Below are 22,128 nucleotides of genomic sequence, written 5' to 3'. Positions count from 1 at the left end.
TTGTGCTCAAGTCCTCTAAGGCGATTGTGTTTAAAGTCCCCTGAATGCAGAGAAACCCTCGGCCGTTTGACTCCTGTAACCCACTCTTAGCCCCGTCCCACCACCCAGAATACACCCAGAATACACTCAAGAGTACTCAGAGCTGGTGCCACATGAAACGATTATCCAGAGTTAAAATCTGCTCTGAGGGCAAGACAGGGCAACTACTATTAGGGAATGGAAGGAATACATACAACATACAAACATGCTGTAGTGGGTGTGTGTGTCTGCTCAGACCTACTGTGTTTTTTTTGCCACACACTCTGCATACTTGACAGTGTTCCATGTCATAGTCCAGTCTCCAGTGTGTGTGTGGGCGACTGTGTGTCTGTCCGTGCTTACCTTTAAGTGAGTAGCTCTTTTGAAGGCCTTGCCACACACTCTGCAGACGTGGCACCGGTCCTTGCCGTGGGCCTGCCTGCAGTGGCGTCGCAGAGTGTTGGCGCTCTGACACACCTGATTGCAGTAGAAACACTGGTTCTGCTTCTGGTTCTCCCCCTGGTCCTCCTTCTCCACCACCTGGCCCTCCTCTGACAGCTGGTTTCAACACAACACACACGTTACACGCACGTTATCCTACCCACCGCCTGGTCCTTCTTAGATATCTGTTAACAACACAACACACGTACAGGTACACGCATACACTGACTGACCCTGTAAATATTGTCGGGCTGTTCCTCAGTGGCCTGGGGGTGGTGACTGACCAGTATGACCTGCTGGGTGGAGCCGGCCTGTTGTCCTGAGAGATCCTGGTCACTGAGCATAGTTTGGTACTGCTGACTCTATGGAGAGAAGATACTCACTGTTACTGTGTGTGTGTGTGTGTGTGTACACCTTTTACTATACTTGTGAGTAGCAGAAGCCCTCACAAGAATAGTAAACAAACTCAAATTCTGAGAAGTGGTCTTCAATTTAAAAGTATATTTTAGGCTTAGATTTAGGGTAAGAATTAAGGTTAGTGGTTAGGTTTAGATTTAGGTTTAGAATTAAGGTTAGTGGTTAGGTTTAGATTTAGGGTTAGAATTAAGATTCCAAGATGGCGTAGCAGTCAGACGTCTTTGTCTTTGTCCTGTCGTGTCCCTTGTATATATCTTTTTATATATTTTTCTTCGCAGAACTTTTTAAAATATTTTCCTAAACCTCAACTTCTAAATATTCTCCTGTAACCCGTCTCACCCAATGTGGCGTGGATCTGCTTTTTTCTAAAGTATTTCTATTTACTTTGGATCTGGAATCCCTCAACTGGAGCTAGCCAGCTACCAGTGATCAGTCAACAAACCACTGCTAGCTGTCATCAGCTAACCTTTAGCTCGGAAAGCTCTCGCCAGTTGGTACAACGTGACTCAAACCAGAGCATAACGGACATATTTTTCTCTCCATATCCCCGGATTCCTACCGCAAACTCTGAACTTTTTCATCTGGATCCTCGCAACTAGCTAACCGCAATCCCGGGTGACTACTCCTGGCTAGCGTTTCCATCCCGGAGCAATCACAAACTAGCCTGAAGCTAGCCCGGCTAGGGCTCCTGGGCTACCACTGAAGTCCACTCCTGGGCTACAATATCCGGGCCCCTTCTACTGCCGGTACTGGTGCACAGAACGCCGCAGATCCTCTACGACTGGAATACCGACATAATCTGCCCGAGGATTCCAACAGGCCCCTCAGGCACAACGTCCGCTGAAGGCACATTCTGCTAACCGCAGCCTGCTAGCTATCTAGAGCTACTTGAAACCCTACTAAGCCATGCCTGGTCTATCGACGTTTCCGCACGAGGAGGCAAAAACAGACTTACCTCCATCGCGACGCCCCCAAAGGCGTTTCTGCTAACTTGCTAGCACCGGTCTGCTAACTGTTAGCTTGCTATCCCCGGTCTGCTAACTGCTAGCTTGCTAGCCAAAGTCTGCTAACTGCTTGCTTGCTAGCCCCGGTCTGCTAACTGCTAGCTTGTTAGCCCCAGCCTACTAACTACTAGCTTGTTTGGCACGGCATGCTAACTGTCTGAATCGCCGTGTCCCCAGCCAGCCCAACCACTCACTGGACCCATATGATCACTTGGCTACGCATGCCTCTCTCTCTAATATCAATATGCCTCGTCCATTACTGTCCTGGTTAGTAATTACTGTCTTATTTCACTGTAGAGCCTCTAGCCCTGCTCAATATGCCTTAACCAACCATGTTGTTCCACCTCCTACATATGCGATGACATCACCTTGTTTAAACGTCTCTAGAGACGTCATTACTCAATGCCTAGGTTTACCTCCAATGTACTCACATCCTACCTTACCTTTGTCTGTACACTATGCCTTGAATCTATGCTATCGTGCCCAGAAACCTACTCCTTTTACTCTCTGTTCCGAACGTACTAGACGGCCAGTTCGTATAGCCTTTAGTCGTACCCTTATCCTACTCCTCCTGCAGTGCCTAGCTCCACTCCCACTCCCCAGGTGCTCTCATTTGTTGACTTCTGTAACGGTAAAAGCCTTGGTTTCATACATGTTAACATTAGAATCCTCCTCTCTAAGTTTGTTTTACTCACTGCTTTAGCACACTCTGCCAACCCAGATGTCTTAGCCGTGTCTGAATCCTGGCTTAGGAAAACCACCAAAAACCCTGAAATCGCCATCCCTAACTATAACATTTTCCGCCAAGATAGAACTGCCAAAGGGGGCGGTGTTGCAATCTACTGCAGAGATAGCCTGCAGAGTTCTGTCTTACTATCCAGGTCTGTACCCAAACAATTTGAGTTTCTACTTCTAAAAATGAACCTTTCCAGAAACAAGTCTCTCACCGTTGCCGCTTGCTATAGACCACCCTCTGCCCCCAGCTGTGCCCTCGACACCCTATGTGAATTGATTGCCCCCCACCTATCTTCTGAGCTCGTGCTACTAGGTGACCTAAACTGGGATATGCTTAACACCCCGGGCATCCTACAAGCTAAGATTGATGCCCTCAATCTCACACAAATTATCAATGAACCTACCAAGTACAACCCCAAATCCGTAAACGGGCACCCTCATAGATATCATCCTAACTAACTCGCCCTCCAAATACACCTCTGCTGTTTTCAATCAAGAAAACAGAGGTGTATTTGCCTGCATCCGTAATATATCTGCGATCAAACGACCACCCCTCATCATTGTCAAACGCTCCCAAAAACACTTCTGCGAGCAGGCCTTTCTAATCTACCTGGCCAGGGGGAACCTGGAAAGACATTGACCTGATCCCGTCAGTAGAAGATGCCTGGTTATTCTTTAAAAGTGCCTTCCTCACCATCTTAAATAAATAAGCATGCTCCGTTCAAAAACTGTAGAACTAGGAATAGATATAGCCTTTGGTTCACTGCAGACCTGTCTGCCCTTGACCAGCACAAAAACATCCTGTGGCGTTCTGCATTAGCATTGAATAGCCCCCGTGATATGCAATTTTTCATATACACAAGCAGTTAGGAAAGCCAAGGCTAGCTTTTTCAAACAGAAATTTGCATCCTGTAGTACAAACTCAAAAAAGTTCTGGGACACTGTAAAGTTCATGGAGAATAAGAGCACCTCCTCCCAGCTGCCCACTGCACTGAGGCTAGGAAACACTGTTACCACCGATAATTCCACTATAATTGAGAATTTCAATAAGCATTTCTCAATGGCTGGCCATGCTTTCCACCTGGCTACCCCTACCCCGGTCAACTGCCCGGCACCCTCCACAGCAACCCGCCAAAGCCCCCACCATTTCTCCTTCACCCAAATCCAGATAGCTGATGTTCTGAAAGAGCTGCAAAATCTAGACCCTTACAAATCACCCGGGCTAGACAATCTGGACCCTCACTTTCTAAAATGATCTGCCGAAATTGTTGCAACCCCTATTACTAGCCTGTTCAACCTCTCTTTCGTATTCTCTGAGATTCCCAAAGACTGGAAAGCTGCCGCGGTCATCCCCATCTTCGAAGGGGGTGACACTCTAGACCCAAACTGCTACAGACCTATATCTATCCTTCCCTATCTTTCTAAGGTCTTCGAAAGCCAAGTTAACAAACAGATTACCGACCATTTCGAATCCCACCGTACCTTCTCCACTATGCAATCTGATTTCAGAGCTGGTCATGGGTGCACCTCAGCCACGCTTAAGGTCCTAAACGATATCATAACCACAGAGACATTACTGGGCAGCCGTATTCATCAATCTGGCCAAGGCTTTCGACTCTGTCAATCACCACATTCTTATTGGCAGACTCGACAGCCTTGGTTTCTCAAATTATTGCCTCGCCTGGTTCACCAACTACTTCTCTGATAGAGTTCAGTGTGTCAAATCTGAGGGCCTGTTGTCCGGACCTCTGGCAGTCTCTATGGGGGTGCCACAGGGTTCAATTCTCGGGCCGACTCTCTTCTCTGTATACATCAATGATGTCGCTCTTGCAGCTGGTGATTCTCTGATCCACCTCTACGCAGACGACACCATTCTGTATACTTCTGCCCCTCTTTGGACACTGTGTTAACTAACCTCCAGACGAGCTTCAATGCCATACAACTCTACTTCCGTGGCCTCCAACTGCTCTTAAATGCAAGTAAAACTAAATGCATGCTATTCAATCGATCATTGCCCGCAGCTGCCCGCCCGTCCAGCATCACTACTCTGGACGGCTCTGACTTAGAATACGTGGATAACTACAAATATCTAGGTGTCTGGTTAGACTTTAAACTCTCCTTCAAGACTCACATTAAGCATCTCAAATCCAAAATTAAATCTAGAATCGGCTTCCGATATTGCAACAAAGCATCCTTCACTCATGCTATCAAACATACCCTCGTAAAACTGACCATCCTACCGATCCTCGACTTCGGCGATGTCATCTATAAAATATCCTCCAACACTCAACAAATTGGATGCAGTCTATCACAGTGCCGTCCGTTTTGTCACCATAGCCCCATACACTACCCACCACTGCGACCTGTACGCTCTCGTTGGTTGGCCCTCGCTTCATACTTGTCGCCAAACCCACTGGTTACAGGTTATCTACAAGTCTCTGCTAGGTAAAGCCCTGCCTTATCTCAGCTCACTGGTCACCATAGCAGCACCCACTCGTAGCACGCGCTCCAGCAGGTATATCTCACTGGTCACCCCCAAAGCCAATTCCTCCTTTGGCCGCCTTTCCTTCCAATTCTCTGCTGCCAATGACTGGAACGAACTGCAAAAATCACTGAAGCTGGAGACTCATATCTCCCTCACTAGCTTTAAGCACCAGCTGTCAGAGCAGCTCACAGATCACTGCACCTGTACATAGCCCTTCTGTAAACAGCCCATCTATCTACCTCATCCCCATACTGTATGTATTTATTTATCTTGCTTCTTTCCAGTATCTCTACTTGCACATTAATCTTCTGCACATCTACCATTCCAGTGTTTAATTGCTATATTGTAATTACTTTGCCACCATGGCCTATTTATTGCCTTAACTCCCTTATCTTACTTCATTTCCACTCACTGTATATAGACTTTTTGTTTTATTTTTTCTACTGTATTATTGACTGTATGTTTTGTTTATTCCATGTGTAACTCTGTGTTGTTGTATGTGTCGAATTGCTATGCTTCATCTTGGCCAGGTCGCAGTTGCAAATGAGAACTCATTAGCCTACCTGGTTAAATAAAAGTGAAATAAATAAATACAAATAAAAGGTTTAGATTTAGGGTTATAATTAAGGTTAGTGGTTAGGTTTAGATTTAGGGTTAGAATTATGGTTAGGTTTAGATTTAGTGTTAGAATTAAGGTTAGTGGTTAGGTTTAGGGAAATAAGATTTTGAATGGTGAATCAATTGTTGGTCCCCAAAAAGTATAGTAAGACATATCTGTGTGTGGGTGAGTGTATGCACGCCCATGTGTGTATTTTTCAGAGTGGTTACCTGTGTATGTGCTGTTGTGTACCTGCATGATTGTGTGTGTGTTTCAGAGTGGTTACCTGTGCGTTGAAGTTGAGCGTGAATTGAGGTTGAGCGTCCAGCATACCCTGTGTGTCCTCCAGTGTGAGAGTCACGCTGCCGTCGCTGGCCATGCTCGATGACGACATCACCAGACTCTGGGAGCCAGCCGTCTGTGATAGGGAGGTGCTAGGCGGCAGGCTGGTGACTGACAGGAGAGACAGGAAGTAGGTGAGAATTTAGCTCGACAGAAATTCTTGCGAGATTTTAATAAGCCATGCTGGTGTCATGCCATTGAAAATGAACTGGCAATGCATTTTCAAATGGGTAGAATGACGCACTGTGGCATATGGTAATCGGAAGGAGAGCAAGCCAGTGGAAATTGACGGAGTGGATTGGGCAGATGCCTGAAAACGCCACATGAACAGCAAATGCGTTTTATAAGAGGTCACCAGATAATTGACTTGTTCTCTGCAGGCATCATTTAAAATTGAGATGTGACAGTGTGAAGGGAAATTAGGCCTAGCAGCTTACCCACACTCACAAGGAATCTTGCCAACTATGTACCACAGCGTACAAATGTGAATGACCAAGAACCCCTAGGCCTAAATTGAGCAAGTTGAACTGTCATGGTCAAAACTTGTTGATACAACAATAGCTAAGATGTGGAGAAGTCTGTCCAGAATCTTAACAACACTATCAACAAGGCAGGTCCTACAGGCCCTAGTTTTGTCGGACCTTGACTACTGTTCAGTCGTGTTGTCAGGTGCCACAAAGAGGGACCTCGGAAAATTACAATTAAAAAAAAAAATTTGTATCCTTTATTTAACTAGGCAAGTCAGTTAAGAACAAATTCTTAGTTACAATGACGGCCTAGGAACAGTGGGTTAACTGCCTTGTTCAGGGGCAGAACGACAGATTGTCGTCACCACAGAGATTCGATCTCGAAACCTTTTGGTTACTGGCCCATCACTCTAACCACTAGGCTATCTGCCGCTTCAATTGGCTCAGAACAGGGCAGCACGGCTGGCCCTTAAAAGTACACAGAGAGCTAACATTAATGACATGCATGTCAATCTCTCACGGCTCAAAGTAGAGGCGAGATTGACTTCATCACTACTTATTTTCATAAGAAATGTTGACATGGTGAATGCACCAAGCTGTCTGTCTAAACTACTAGCACACAGCCCAGACACCCATAGGGAAAAAGTATTTGATCCCCTGCTGATTTTGTACATTTGCCCACTGACAAAGAAATGGTCAGTCTATAATTTAATGGTAGGTTTATTTGAACTGTGAGAGTCAGAATAACAACACAAAAATCCAGAAAAACGTATGTCAAAAATGTTATTAATTGATTTGCATTCTAATGAGGGAAATAAGTATTTGACCCCTCTGCAAAACATGACTTAGTACTTGGTGGCAAAACCCTTGTTGGCAATCACAGAGGTCAGACGTTTCTTGTAGTTGGCCACCAGGTTTTCACACATCTCAGGGGGGATTTTGTCCCACTCCTCTTTGCAGATCTTCTCCAAGTCATTAAGGTTTTTGAGACTGACGTTTGGCAACTCGAACCTTCAGCTCCCTCCACAGATTTTCTATGGGATTAAGGTTGGGAGACTGGCTAGGCCACTCCAGGACCTTAATGTGCTTATTCTTGAGCCAACCTTTTGTTGCCTTGACCGTGTGTTTTTGGTCATTGTCATGCTGGAATACCCATCCACGACCCATTTTCAATGCCCTGGATGAGGGAAGGAGGTTCTCACCTAAGATTTGACAGTACATGGCCCCGTCCATCGTCCCTTTGATGCGGTGAAGTTGTCCTGTCCCCTTAGCAGAAAAACACCCCCAAAGCATAATGTTTCCACCTCCATGTGGGGATGGTGTTCTGGGGTCATAGGCAGCATTCCTCCTCCTCCAAACACCTCGAGTTGAGTTGATGCCAAAGAGCTCCATTTTGGTCTCATCTGACCGCAACACTTTCACCCAGTTGTCCTCTGAATCATTCAGATGTTCATTGGCAAACTTAAGACGGGCATGTATATGTGTTTTCTTGAGCAGGGGGACCTTGTGGGCGCTGCAGGATTTCAGTCCTTCACGGCGTAGTGTGTTACCAATTGTTTTCTTGGTGACTATGGTCCCAGCTGCCTTGAGATCATCGACAAGATCCTCCCGTGTAGTTCTGGGCTGATTCCTCACCGTTCTCATGATCATTGGAACTCCACGAGGTGAGATCTTGCATGGAGCCCCAGGCCGAGGGAGATTGACAGTTCTTTTGTGTTTCTTCCATTTGCGAATAATCGCACCAACTGTTGTCACCTTCTCACCAAGCTGCTTGGCGATGGTCTTGTAGCCCATTCCAGCCTTGTGTAGGTCTACAATCTTGTCCCTGACATCCTTGGAGAGCTCTTTGGTCTTGGCCATGGTGGAGAGTTTGGAATCTGATTGATTGATTGCTTCACTCCCTTTAAGGGTGTGCTCCTAATCTCAGCTCGTTACCTGAATAAAAGACACCTGGGAGCCAGAAATCTTTCTGATTGAGAGGGGTTCAAATACGTATTTCCCTCATTAAAATGCAAATTTATAACATTTTTGACATGCATTTTTTCTGGAATTTTGTTGTTGTTATTCTGTCTCTCACTGTTCAAATAAACCTACCATTAAAATTATAGACTGGTCCTTTCTTTGTCAGTGGGCAAACGTACAAAATCAGCAGGGGATCAAATAGTTTTTTCCCCTCACTGTACATACCCCACAAGACATGCTACCAGAGGTCTCTTCACAATCCTCAAGTCCAGAACAGAATATGTGAGGCACACAGTCCTACATAGAGCCATGGCTACATGGAACTCTATCCCACATCAGGTAACTGATGACAGCAGTAGAATCAGATTTTCTTTAAACAGACAAAAAATACATCTTATGGAACAGCGGGGACTGTGAAGAGATACAAACACACAGGAACAGAAACGTGCACACAAACTCTACACACACGTACATTGTAATATTGTTGTATTATACGTTTTGATTTGTAGATACGTATGGGGATTAATAATGTTATATGATGTACTGTTTTGTCTTTTGTTTTTATGTGTGATGCAAGTGCCTTAATGTGTTTGGACGCCTGGAAGAATAGCCTCTGTCTTGGCATACAAATACACAATTCTCCATTCAGCCAAACGAAAGGTTTACTATCGTCTCATTCTTTCATAACGTCTCTCGATTAGATGACTCACTGTTGTTAAATAAGAATACATTTGTAAAATGACCAAACTCCTCTCAATGCCTATTCATTGTTTGTCACAGAATGTTGTCCACTTGAGTTGAGAGGAGAGTGATGACGATGGCTCAGAGAAGTTGATTTAACTGCACAAGTGATGAGCGTTGAGAGGTACTGCAATCAGCCTGCTAATTGACCCAGCTCTTCATCGCTCCCGCTGAACGAATCACTCAACACACTTTACATCACAGGCCCTTCACTGTGTGCTCCCAGTGGGCTGCACAATGGGTGAGTAGACGCAAACATACATACACACACACACACACAGCCGTGCTGCTGCCAATCCTTACCAGTCAGGCCCGCGTTGCTCTGAGGTAGGAGGTGGTCATTGCACATGGTGAGGGTGGCACCTGTGGTTTGGTGGGATGCCAGCCTGATCCCGCCAATCATCTCTCCGCCACCAGGGGCACCGTGCTGCTGGAGGAGGTCTTGACCTTCAGAAAGAGAGAAAATACATTTCATCTCCAGCCCACAGTGACGTGATTCAATTATCTTCCTCCCGGCCCCTTCTTGCCCTTTTTCTATGTCTGCAGTCTTCATCTCTCAGTTTAGTTTTTTTTGTTTACATTCATGCAAAGTTTGGTAACAGAACGACGGCACAAGAAGCACAAACCAGCAATCTGCTATCAAACTTCGCATCTGCACGGTTCGTCAAGTAAATGTGTTTTGTAATATTTTCTGTGGAAATTGTTAAGAGTCGTCCTTGTGCATAGAGTTGTCATTTTAACTTTGAAATCATTGTTATTTTGTTTGGCATAAAAAAAGAAGTAAAGTCTCAGCATCACTCGGCTACCGTGAAATTGCCCCTCCGTGATGATGCACTTTAAATGAAATTTTACGACTGAAATTGAATTCCGGGCAGAGCGGATGGATTACGTTTTGGGCATTGAAGGCTCCGTGTGTGTGTGTGTGTGTGTGTGTGTGAGAGTGAGAGTGTGTGTGTGTGTGTGTCAATTGACATTTTTGTGGCATGCGAGTGCGGCAACGACATATTTATAAGAATAGGCGAAGAGAATTCTTTGTGAACTATTCATACATATTTTGAGTATCTCACGATAAAGTATCCTTGAAGCGCTGTCGACGCATCTGGACCGACGCATCTGTACAGTATACCAATTATAGTCTCATGAAAATATGTGTTACTCTCAAGGGCAACTGTAGAAAACACAGTTCTTGATTTTCGGACCTTTTAATGAACTTGGTTTGTTGAATTAAGGTGAAGAGAAAAATAGATTGATTGTGCTCCTGTGAGCCAGCTTGTTTAGCTGCTGTGGTGAGTGTTTTTCTGTAGCTGTGTGTGTGTTTTCCCAAAGTGTGCACTTGTGTCAGATTTTAATATGTAACTTTTTGGACGACCCGACCAAATTCACATAGAAATGTGTGTTGTAGATCTGTCAATCTCATTGAAAGCAAGTCCTAAGAAGAGGTAGATGTGTTCCTTTTCTATGCTTCCCTTTCTTAAGGTTTGTTTTTGAGTCTTTTACTTTTGGTTTTGCACACAAGCTACAAACAGCTGAAAATATTTTTCACAGTGGTTTAGATGCTACTATGATTTGCTACACTATATATACTTGCTCGTTTTGTCACATAAACTGAAATTAGGTGAAATATTCAAATTTTAAAGCAACCAGGAAATGGCAGAGAAATGTCTGCATAGTGCATATTTTAAAGCATATTGGATTGATTGAAAGCATTAGTAGGAGAGTTTCCTTCATTGATAAATCCATGACGGGGAGCGTGCAAGAGTACACTTTGGGAGAAGTATGGAGAACAGGGACAGATCATTTGTGTGTGTCTACCTGATATGGTGAGTGTGATCTCCTGGGGGTGGTTGCCTGCAGCAGTGTTGCCCCCAGCAGCAGCGTTGGCCTGGGCCTGAGCTAGAGCCTGGGTGAGGCTGGAGTTGTTGATGGTCAGAGTGATCTCCTGAGCCCCACTGGACACCAGGCCTGGACCACTCATCACATGACTCAGGTCCTGATGAGAGCCTAAAGGGGGAGAGAGAGAAAACAGGGAGTTACAGAAGTCATCATGAACTAATTGACTCTCCTCACTTCTATCCTTCCTCCATTCCTTCCTCTCTTTTTGTCTCTCCTATCCTCTCCCCTTCTCATCCCTTCTCTCCATATCCCTCCCTCCCCTCTATCTATTCTCTCCTCTATCCCCAATCCCTTAAGCGGACACCCTATGCTGTCAAAGTAGGTCCAGCTGGTGTGAAAGCATGGCTGTGGAACAAACTCATTGTGACAGTTTCCTCTCGGTGGGGCCACACATCACAGACACTCACATAAACAACAGAAAGCTGTGGGGCCCAAAAGAGAGGAAAGGATAGGAGTAGAAGAGAAGAGACACGGTCAGCTGCATAAATTAGTTTTAAAAAACACTTCAGTGAAACATCTACCCATTTTGAGTTTGGCTGCAAGGAAGCAAAAGGATTCGGTGTGTTTGAGGAAAATCCAGAATTTCATGAATTATTCTGAGTGATAATGTTATTATTCACAGTACTCAAAAATTCTGTTTTTGAGTTGATGCATATAAAACATCAAATCCCGTTTACAATAACCCGAAAAAGCTTGTATCCCAGTTATGAGAAACCCGGATAAGCCTGGGATATGCTGATCGAAGACGGGGTAATGTGGCATGTAAAAATCTTATCCGGTTTACTGTTGTTTTTGCGGTCTGCGCAGGCTGAGTTTTGCTTATCATGGGTGTTGTGCGATGTTTTCATCTGATTGTCAAACAAAAATCACTTCAAAAAGTGGGCTACCTGTGCAGTTCAATCCACATTAACAATTCCAGAATAATTTGGCCTACTATAATTCATTTACTGTACTAAAAAATAAAAATAAATCAGACATTTGGTAGGCCATATTATAATTTCCAACATTTGGTAGTCCATATTATAACTTCCAACATTTGGTAGGCCATATTATAATTTCCAACATTTGGTAGGCCATATTATAATTTCCAACATTTGGTAGTCCATATTATAATTTCCAACATTTGGTAGTCCATATTATAATTTCCAACATTTGGTAGTCCATTTGTCAACTAAAGTTTGATACGCGCAGCTTCACTTCTGTCATAACTTGTTGCCCTAGAAGACTAAATAAAATAGGGCTCATCAGAATGTCTTACATCGATAGAATGAATGCATTAGTAATCAAGTAAACACCAGTAAAGTTCTCTGGTTCGTTTAGGGACCGGGGAGAAAACGCAATAACTCCAAAAACAGTGAGTTTGAGCGGTTTTGAGGAAATTAAAAGCTGAGAAAATTACCAAACACTTTCTGGAAAGACTTCTGTTCGTCTTGGGTGCATATTTGATGTGGTTGAAATACTGTCTGCTTGCATAACAGTGTCAAAGACAACACATTACACGCGTAGTCACATTTTCTCAAGAGATGCCGAAAGAAAGAAATCCTATTTCTCCACTCCAGTTCCCGGGACAAAATTAACATTTGTTGTAAAATTTCACTGCCAGAAATGCATCATTCTGCAGGAGTTAAAATTATATTACGTTACATGTGAAAGGTTATAGGCCAAAGTCAGCCTCCATATTTCAGTTACTATTCCATTTAACCCATATGACCTTTAATGAGGTATATTCTGTAAATTCATGAATACAGGGATACTCATGAGCGGGATATGAGCGGATGAGGGCCTTAAGCGGGATATGAACTACTATCTGGAATACTGTGCGCATGTAAACGTGGTCAATGGTAGTATCGGAACGCATATGAGAGGTATGGGGAGAAGATGGGAGCACCATGCACCCGTTTTGTCAAAGAAAATGCAACTGTTGAAGGAAAAGGTAAGTTGAGGAGAAAAAAATGTTTTTAATCGAAAAGGCATCACAGTGTTTGCTTTGTACAGAAAATGCTTCATCTTCAAAACGTGACTGCTGACATGCACAATGTTATGGGATCGTAGTAACAGTTGACTAATAAACATAATACAAGTGAACCTTCCGAGTGAACTATCCCTTTAATTCTCCTGAGTGATCATGTTAGTATAGGAACAGAAATGCAAAGTTCCGGGGAGAAGACGGGACCACCATGCACCTGTGTTGTCGTGCTCGCCAAGGCTGCCCATGGTGATGTGGCCGGGGCCGATGGCGGAGGGCTGCAGGGACAGGCTGGTGAGCGGGTGCAGGACCACATTGGAGCCGGGCGCCGAGGAGTCTCCCGTGGCCATGAGGTGGGAACCAGGGTGGCTGGTCAGGCCTCCGTCTCCTGTCAGGGCGTGGGAGAGGAGACCTCCCTGCTGGAGGATGGCTGGGTCAATCTGGAGGGGATGGGAGAATCCCAATGAGTCAACATAGGACAAGGGTGGGGGGAGGGGTAGAGAGAGAGGGAGGTGAAAAGAGAGAGGGAGAGCGATAGGGGAGCAGATGAGAGTAGGACAGATAATGAAAACGAGGAAACCAAGGGAGAAGAGGTGGAGCAAAGGAGAGAGAGTAAAGAGAGAAGGCGAGAAGTAGGTGACACTGGCGGGGACACACCCCCCTCATTACCTGCAGTGTGATGTTGTTGATGTTGCTGGTGTCGATGCCAGAGATCTGGACGTTGGGACACACTAGGTTGGCAGAGGTAAGCTGGAGGTGGATGCCCTCCAGAGTAGCCAGACCCTCCGACAGAGACACTGTCAGGTCACCACCCGCTACAATACAATCACAAACCACACAATTAGATCAGAAGACATATATTGTCCCAAGCTTGGATAACTGGATTTGTATTTGAAGTTTCACATCAGTAAGGCACAAAATGTCATCAAGTTTATACACAACACAAAACGGGCTGTTATAAAAAGAAGACTCCCATTCTGTGATATTTACAGCCATTTTCTATCACTTAAATTAATCACAAACACCCATCTATTCTGGAAAAATGTCACTTATAAATGCATTATGTGCCCAGTTCAAGTGTCTAGCCTCTAAACCCACCATAAAACAACATTTAAGGTGTGGGACTTTGAAAAATAACTTCAATAACTTAATTTAATGCAGATTCGCGTCCGATTTTTCTGTGTTTGCTTGATGTGCCTTCTGTCTGCTCGGACAGATAAGAGGAGAGTGGCTCAGAGTGAGTTATCATCCAATGGGGGGGGGGATCTTCGAGGGAACTAGGGGGCTACAAGCGGAGGGAGCTGTGTGCCAGCAATGAGCACGGTGCGTGGAAGCCATTTCGAAGCGCTACTACGTAGATTTTCGAACAGCACTGAGGGAAATTCATTTCACGGCTGCTTTTTTTGGATGGCTTCCTCCTCACCGCCAGTTTGAACAAACAACAGATTAGAGGTGAAGTGAGCCAGAGTTCAGTCAAAAGATTTCAACTCTTAAGTGTTGATGCGTTTCAGACTCCACAAATGTTGTTTCAGATTCCTTATTCCATCCCAGTCTGTATAACTAATTAACAGATACATCATACTGTAGTTGTAGCCTAGAATGTCTTAATGAATTGGATGGAACAAATACTTATTTTCCGAAAGTCTACATAAGATGGAAACTTGTCTTAGACATGGAGGCTCACACGAGGCAAACTACAGGAAAAATGCTTTTCAATATTTGCAGAACATCGGTCTTGCTTTTGAACCAGGCGTGAAAGACGATGCCTGGCTACCCAGACTCCTTGCTCCAGCCAAATGCCCACGGACGTTAGTTACTTCTCCACAATGATCGGAGTGCCTCCTCGACCCCTCACCGAATTCAAACACATTTGGTGCCGACTTATTGGTCCAGAAACCGATGGGTTGGGCCAGAGACAGAACACAAGTGGGTAAAGCGGCAGTTTGGACGTTTGTACTCTGATTGGTTAGAGACGACCCAATCGCTGATGACTTTGTTTCGTACAACACCCTTTGTGCCCCTCTTCACCTCAAACAATTTCAGTCTCAGACTAAAGTATGTAGTGAATGACAGAGCAGTGGAAGAATTTAGTGAGAGTCATCAGGCTATGAAAGACAAGCATGTCCTTCTTTACTACCAAGTATTCTGATTTTTTTAAATGAATATGAATACTTTTGATATTTTACTGGACTAAACTATTTGACCTCACTCTCAATTCGCTGAAATCCCCGAATATGACAACAGTGACAATTCTGCCTGGAAATGAGACAGAGCAGGCAAAACAGTTGAAATGACGCTGTTACAACCAGAAACGGGTTGAAATGACGACAGTATGATGCAATTTCGATGTAATGTCCCACAAGGGATGCAATATCCAGCTCTCATCCTCAGTCTCCCAGTGTATCTATGCATCTACAGCCAAATACACCTAGTGCAGAATAGGCAGGTTGTGGTGTACAGTGATGAAGCACCTCTTAGAACGCATCTCCTCGGGCCTAGTGATGACACTAGTCCAGTAGCTGTAAACACCATTCATCAGCTCTTCCTGGGTGGCTACTGAGAACAGACTGTACTTAAGACTCAGGATTCAAACCTCTCCTCTCCGTCTCAAACTATGGTTTAAATGTAGACTCGGCTAGGGTTGACTGTTCAGGTGAAATATGGTTGCTGTGCTGAGCAGCACTTGGGTGCATGCTTCATGTCAATAGTGGAAGGGGTGAGCTAGGCTTGCATAGGGTAATAAGTATTGGCAATAAGAATGAAACAATGATGTGCTTGTGGGAATGTGAGGGTGTGCCAGGGTTGGGGTGAATTCCACCTAAACTCAAGTCAGGAATTGAATTGCATGTGTACATTTTATGTGCAACTCAATATATTAATTGAATTGGAATTGAGCCCCAACCCTGATGTGAGTGAGTCCTTACCTGACATGGAGGTAGGCAGAATAGCCTGGCCCACCAGGCCTTGCTGCAGCAGGTTCTGATCAAACTGGCCTGCGAGGACCTGGTTGGCTGGGAGGTAGATGTTATGGTCTGTGGTGGTAGCCTGGAGCAGACCCACAGGGTGCAGGGTCTCTGGGTTACCCGGGTGCTGCTGCTGCTTCTGGTTACTTCTGGACGATGCCGCTCGCTTGGCCTTCCGACCCTCTGAGCTGGGCCGGTAGTGACACTGGATGTGGGTCTTGCGGTGGCCTGAGGTGCGGAAGCGGAGCTCGCAGAAGGGGCATTTGAAGGGCTTGGAGCCCGTGTGGAGACGCATGTGGACTTTCAGACTCCCTTTGGTGGAAAAGGACGTGTTGCACATGTGACAGCTGAACAGCTTCTGACCTGCAGGGGAGAGAACAGAATGATAGCATTGTTATCATGATAGCATAGTATGTAGCCCTACAGTGTACCACTGATGCTCATTATTTGACATAGAGGTAGGTTTTGCAATAATGCGGCTGAGGTCTGGGATCGGGTGATGGCCGCCAAGGTTTTATTGTGACCCTAGATTGACGTGAATCAATACAAAGAAAAAATGATTCTCAAAATACTTGAAACTGTGTTTGAATGTGATTGTTCCATTGGCGAATGTATCGCACCTCCGTTCTGACAAGACGCCTTTTCCTCGATTTCGCCCCCCTAGAGTACCAATAAAACGAGTCTGATTACTGCCGTTCCAAAAGTTAATTCAGACGTCGCTAAAGAGGCCACTAACCCACAGCTCTTCAACAGTAACTTGGGAGTATGAGGCCTACTTAGCTAATGTCTGGGCCTTCTCATTAAATTCAGGGAGAATGAGTGTGTCTGCTCCAGGGTCAGAGTGTCAAACCACAGTAATTACCAAAAGAGAACAAGGTGTGAGGAGATATCATCTCCTAATATCCCTCGACTGACAAAACGTTTCCGCTGCCATCTCGCGCCGGGCAATCAAACCTACAGCTCCGTCCCATAAATCATTGGGCACAATTACTCCCCACGGCACTGTGTAACGGCATTCCTCCTCTTCTGAGGAGGAGAAGCGAGAAGGATCGGAGGACCAATGTGCAGCGTGGTAAGTGTCCATAACGTTTTATTTTAAGATATAAACTGAACACTATGAAAATACAAAACAATAAACGTGACCATGAACGAAACCCGAAACAGTACCGTGTGGCAACAAACACACACACGGAAAACAAACACCCACAAACCACAAGTGAAACCCAGGCTACCTAAGTATGATTCTCAATCAGAGACAACTAACGACACCTGCCTCTGATTGAGAACTATACTAGGCCGAACACAAAAACCAACATAGAAAAACAAACAGACTGCCCACCCCAACTCACGCCCTGACCATTACTATAAGAAAGAATAAAATAACTATGGTCAGAACGTGACACACCGTTAGATGATAAGACATGCAAATGAGGCCGATTTAAATATTGCTTATAATACATTAGGACTACGCATCCTAGAAGCGTATAAACTCTCTTGTTTTTGAGTACAGACCCTCTTTCACTGCATTTACTGATTGATTTACATAATATAACTTTTAAATCACGGAATTAAAGTGCACTCTACACCCACAGAGTTGGACCATATTGAGAACATATTGTGGCTAATGTAGTAACAACCCTAACGTCATTAAAACTAATTAACAGGGACAGATCAGCGGCATTTTAAACTCCTGTTCCCTCCACACTGACCTGTGTGGGTCTTTATGTGGCAGTCCAGGGTGGACTTCACGGTGAAGTTCTTCCCACACTTGTCACACTTGTAAGGACGCTCTCCTGTGTGGATCCGTATATGTCTAGAGAGAGAGAGAGAGAGAGAGAGAGAGAGCGAGCGAGAGGAGGGAGAGAAAGAGAGAGAGAGAGAGCGAGCGAGAGGAGGGAGAGAAAGAGAGAGAGAGAGAGAGAGAGCGAGAGGAGGGAGAGAAAGAGAGAGAGAGAGAGAGCGAGCGAGAGAGAGGAGGGAGAGAAAGAGAGAGAGAGAGAGCGAGCAAGTTACTCATGAACCTTCCTGTTAGAATGGAGAGAGTGTCAAGGAGACGCTTTAAGTTAAGAGTTGAAGAAGGCTCACATTCTTTTCATAAAAAAAGACAGTGCAACACACAATGCATTTATCACCTGTGGCCATTCTGATGTTTTCCTATTTTCATTTTGCATGCTTTGTGCTTACCAATGCTCCCATGAAATTAAATAACAACACGTGGACGTCTTCGCTTTCTGAACTTGAAATCGGCAAGGTTTTCAGGCACAAGGCCACTGACTCAGCAAAATTGTTAGTTTACTCCCTCTCATAACTTTGGTCTTTGTTTGTAATGTGTACTAGGTTTATTTTTACATTATTAAATTTTTGCTGACAAAGAGAATGAGAATGAGTAGCTTGTCAGGGTAACTTGTCTTTGCCAAAAACAGGTCAGCTTTATTGTTTTTGATAAAAGAGCACCATGAAATGAAGTGAATACATCTTTGTTGCAGCCATTCCTGGGGTGTTGCTGTCATTTCCCCTTGTTTTTGGCAGGCTTAGTGACTCCATAATCCAATGAGGCTACTTTTGAAGAACTTCTGAAATGAAAAAGCTAAGCCTATCCCGTAAATACTTCAATATGGCCTTGTGTCACGGCTGGTCGCAAGGGGGATGTTCGACGACGCAATAACGATCATTAATTCATATCTTAATACCCCAATCTAATATTACTCACCATTAATTGCAACCAAACTTTTATGGCTCAATAAAACCAGAGTTCATTTCATCCATACCTATGTCTATGAATTTGAAAGTGGTTACATTTCTCCAGCCCCATCACTCAGCTGTTTACCCAAACAGGGGCCGCTGTGTTATTGCCACTGCAGATTGACGTTTTAAGAAAAGTGTTGCCTGTCACACACCGGTGGAACACTAGTGTCAAACAAGAGGAAAATGAAGAGGGGAAACAACTCATTTCTCCAGCGCCTGATGATGACAATCATATATACATTGGAGATTAAAAAAAATCAAATCGGCTGTTTAACAGCTTGTTTGGCGGTGATCTCACAAATTAACACCCCAGTAAACATGTGTGTGTGTGTGTATTGGCAGGTGATAAGCACCCAACTAAACACTAACCCTGTCAAGCCAGCCTGTGAGTGCTGTGGGCTGTGTTAATAACTTCAGAAAGGGTCTATTGTGGAGCCCCTCTCAGAGCAGAGGTCTGCAGTGGAAACTGTAGTAGTGACTGGCAGGAGGGCTCTTATTCTGGGAGAGAGGTTGGGTCAGGGCCGCAGTTTGGAGCCTGTTCAGGGCCCTGTAATTGGGCTCTCTGAGGTGGAGGGCTCTTCTGGGATATGGGATGGGCGTGGGTGGGGAGACAATGAGCTGGGCATTGCTCTTTGAGAGGTCCAGGAAGAGGGGGCGGCTGGAACGACAAGGTAACTCTTCAACCGCTGGGAAAGACAATCATGACAGAATAATGAGAAGGGGAGAGAGAGAGAGAGAGAGAGAGAGAGAGAGAAAGAGAGAGAGGTGGAGATGGAAGAAGAGGTGGGCACACAGGTTGGACTGCACCTGAACATGACTACAGAGAAGAGCCCCCTGTCAAAGAGCTCAGAGAGGTGGGAGAAACTTCAAGAGCAAGATATTCAGAGACACAGAGAGAGTCTGAGTCGCTCAGAATCAGAGCATGAGGGGGAATAGGACCAGGGCCTAAACGAACACCTGCCACGTCTATTTCAGCAGCCACGTTGGCGTGTGGTCAGGGCTCCCCCAGTACAAGCATTTCACTCGCATTCGCCAATAAAAATAAGAGTTAAAAGCCAAGTATGATCACATATAGCAAAATAAATGCTGCAGTAGCCGTTTTCAAAGTGTTTCTGTCGTTTGGTTTCATAGCTGGTAGATAATCACACAAAGAACTACAAATCCTATAATATCCCATCACGTGCAACAACATTGCCTGTGCTGAAGAAGTGCTGTGCACAGGCATAAAAAGTGCAGTGTTAAATAACAATATTATTTGAGAACAATATTTTTGTGAACAAATGTTTTATTTGGAAATCTGTTGCAGCTCAAGTCAAGTCAACTACAAAACCCACAATGCAATGCTCTCTCTAAGGGCTGGCTAGCTAGCTAGCAAACGTAGCTACACACAAGAAAACCAAAGTTAACATCAGCATGTGAAGTAGCTAGTTAGCTGTAAAATCGCCTAAACAAACGGCACTATCCATTTAGGACAACAATCTCACCATGTTCAACCTGCAGAGTTTGACATTTGCAACGCCACCATGCAACGCACCCTGGAGTGAAGAGGCAGATAAATAGGAGAAATGTGCTAGACCTCTTAAATTACACATTTCTCCAGGTAGGAATATTGCAAAAATATGATCAGTGGCTCATTTGAAGACAACCTCTCGCATTATGACATCGGCCAGTATTGAAAACTGATATGTATGATAATGTAGATGTTTTTGTGATCTGAAAATATTCCTATTAACTTCCAGTGTAGTGAGATGCTTCATACCACCCGAATGTATGCCTGCTTGAACAGCAACAGCTCAGATACACATGAAAACATGAAATGAAACAGGGAATTGATAGAACGTCGCTCAAAATGAAAAGGGGCAGCTGAATTTTTTTGTTTCATCGGTGGTATTTTGATTAAAAAACTCAGGTCACAAAAAAATGAAATAGCATTGGGCAATATACCACATAACTTCTTATTAGTAATACATTCCTTGTTTTAGAAGCATGATCATTAGATTTTGGAGGGGAGGTTTTGGTGTAATTACGGAGAAAAAACAAGTAAAAAATCTGAGTGGCTGGTCAATTTTTAAATCTAACGTTACCTGCCAGAGTGGCTGGTGGAACAAAACATTTGTTTCAGGCCCTGAATAGGAAAGAGAAAGAGAGACAGAAAGTAGCTGAAGAGAGAGAGTGAGAAAGAGCATATAACAGAGTACAGGACAGAGGGAGACAGTTCTCCGACACTCAGCTCACCTGACGAGGTCGCTGGGCTTTTTGAAGCTCTTGGGGCAGAAGTTACAGCAGTTGGCGAACTTGGGCTCAGTCTCCAGCTCCACCGCCTTGTCCTTGATCTCGCTGATGCGGTCGCGCTCCGCCGCCGACTGGGCCAGCACCTTCTCTGACACCGACGCCTCGTCACCAGGATCATTCTTGGCCAGCTGCTCCGCCTGCTCCTCCGTGAAGGTTATGATGTTGGCCCGGTTCCTCTTCATCACGGTCTGCTCACCCTCCTCTTCCTCCTCGCCGTCCTCATCCTCCAGCCCTGCGAGGGGAGATGCATTATAGGAGAAAAGGATACACGTGCTCCTTAAGTGTCACTCAACATCAGGACCATGACTCGAACTCAGACCTGGTCCCATTTCAGATGCATTTCTAAATAATTGCTGCTTGTCAATATAAGCTTGTCTGGCAGAATATAATAAAATAGAATATTACTAAAAGTGCTCACTCTATATGGAAGCAGACCAGCTAAATCAAGTATTTCAAATATTTGGAAAGTGTATGTGACCAAGGTCTGATTTAACTGTTATGTAACCACAGCTGATTGCCTTTTTCCAGGGGTGTCAAACTCATTTTCTTTCCCAAATTCTTTCTTTGCAGAGGTCTGGAGGGCCAAAATAAAAATGGTGTATATTGCCTTGGTGTCAAAATCCGCATAAAACCTCACGAAAGCTGATACTCATTTTATCCTCACTTTTTTGACAAAATGTGCAAGACTACATCTTTAAAAAGAGCACATCTCTACAGAGTATACACTACATGACCAAAAGTATGTGGACACCTGCTTGTTGAACATCTCATTCCAAAATCATGGGCATTAATATGGAGTTGGTCCCCTTTGCTGATATAACAGCCTCCACTCTTCTGGGAAGGCTTTCTACTAGATGCAGGGACTTGCTTCCATTCAGCCACTAGCATTAGTGAGGTCTGGCACTGATGTTGGGCGATTAGGCCTGGCTCGCAGTCCGCGTTCCAATTCATCGCAAAGGTGTTCGATGGAGTTGAGGTCAGGGCTCTGTGCAGGCCAGTCAAGTTCTTCCATACGGATCTCAACAAACCATTTCTGTATGGACCTCGCTTTGTGCACAG

At 44.7% G+C, this 22,128-nt stretch overlaps 1 protein-coding gene across 1 annotated transcript in view; it reads right to left on the bottom strand.

Moving 5' to 3' along the window:
* The window catches only part of LOC139394495 (zinc finger protein 236-like), a 92,243-nt gene that overhangs the window by 12,258 nt on the left and 57,857 nt on the right, over positions 1–22,128 (bottom strand). The window contains exons 20-29 of the mRNA XM_071142571.1: positions 21,013–21,301; positions 17,742–17,845; positions 15,994–16,395; positions 13,739–13,884; positions 13,287–13,509; positions 11,023–11,211; positions 9,514–9,657; positions 5,985–6,151; positions 693–821; positions 382–576 (exon numbers count right to left, since the gene is read on the bottom strand). Of these exons, the coding sequence (XP_070998672.1) occupies positions 382–576; positions 693–821; positions 5,985–6,151; positions 9,514–9,657; positions 11,023–11,211; positions 13,287–13,509; positions 13,739–13,884; positions 15,994–16,395; positions 17,742–17,845; positions 21,013–21,301 (1,988 nt within the window). The remainder of the gene's footprint in view (positions 1–381; positions 577–692; positions 822–5,984; positions 6,152–9,513; positions 9,658–11,022; positions 11,212–13,286; positions 13,510–13,738; positions 13,885–15,993; positions 16,396–17,741; positions 17,846–21,012; positions 21,302–22,128) is intronic.

The sequence above is a fragment of the Oncorhynchus clarkii genome, chromosome 3 (assembly GCF_045791955.1).
Source record: "Oncorhynchus clarkii lewisi isolate Uvic-CL-2024 chromosome 3, UVic_Ocla_1.0, whole genome shotgun sequence".
NCBI lineage: Eukaryota > Metazoa > Chordata > Actinopteri > Salmoniformes > Salmonidae > Oncorhynchus > Oncorhynchus clarkii.
This window is presented reverse-complemented; position numbering and strand designations above follow the sequence as displayed.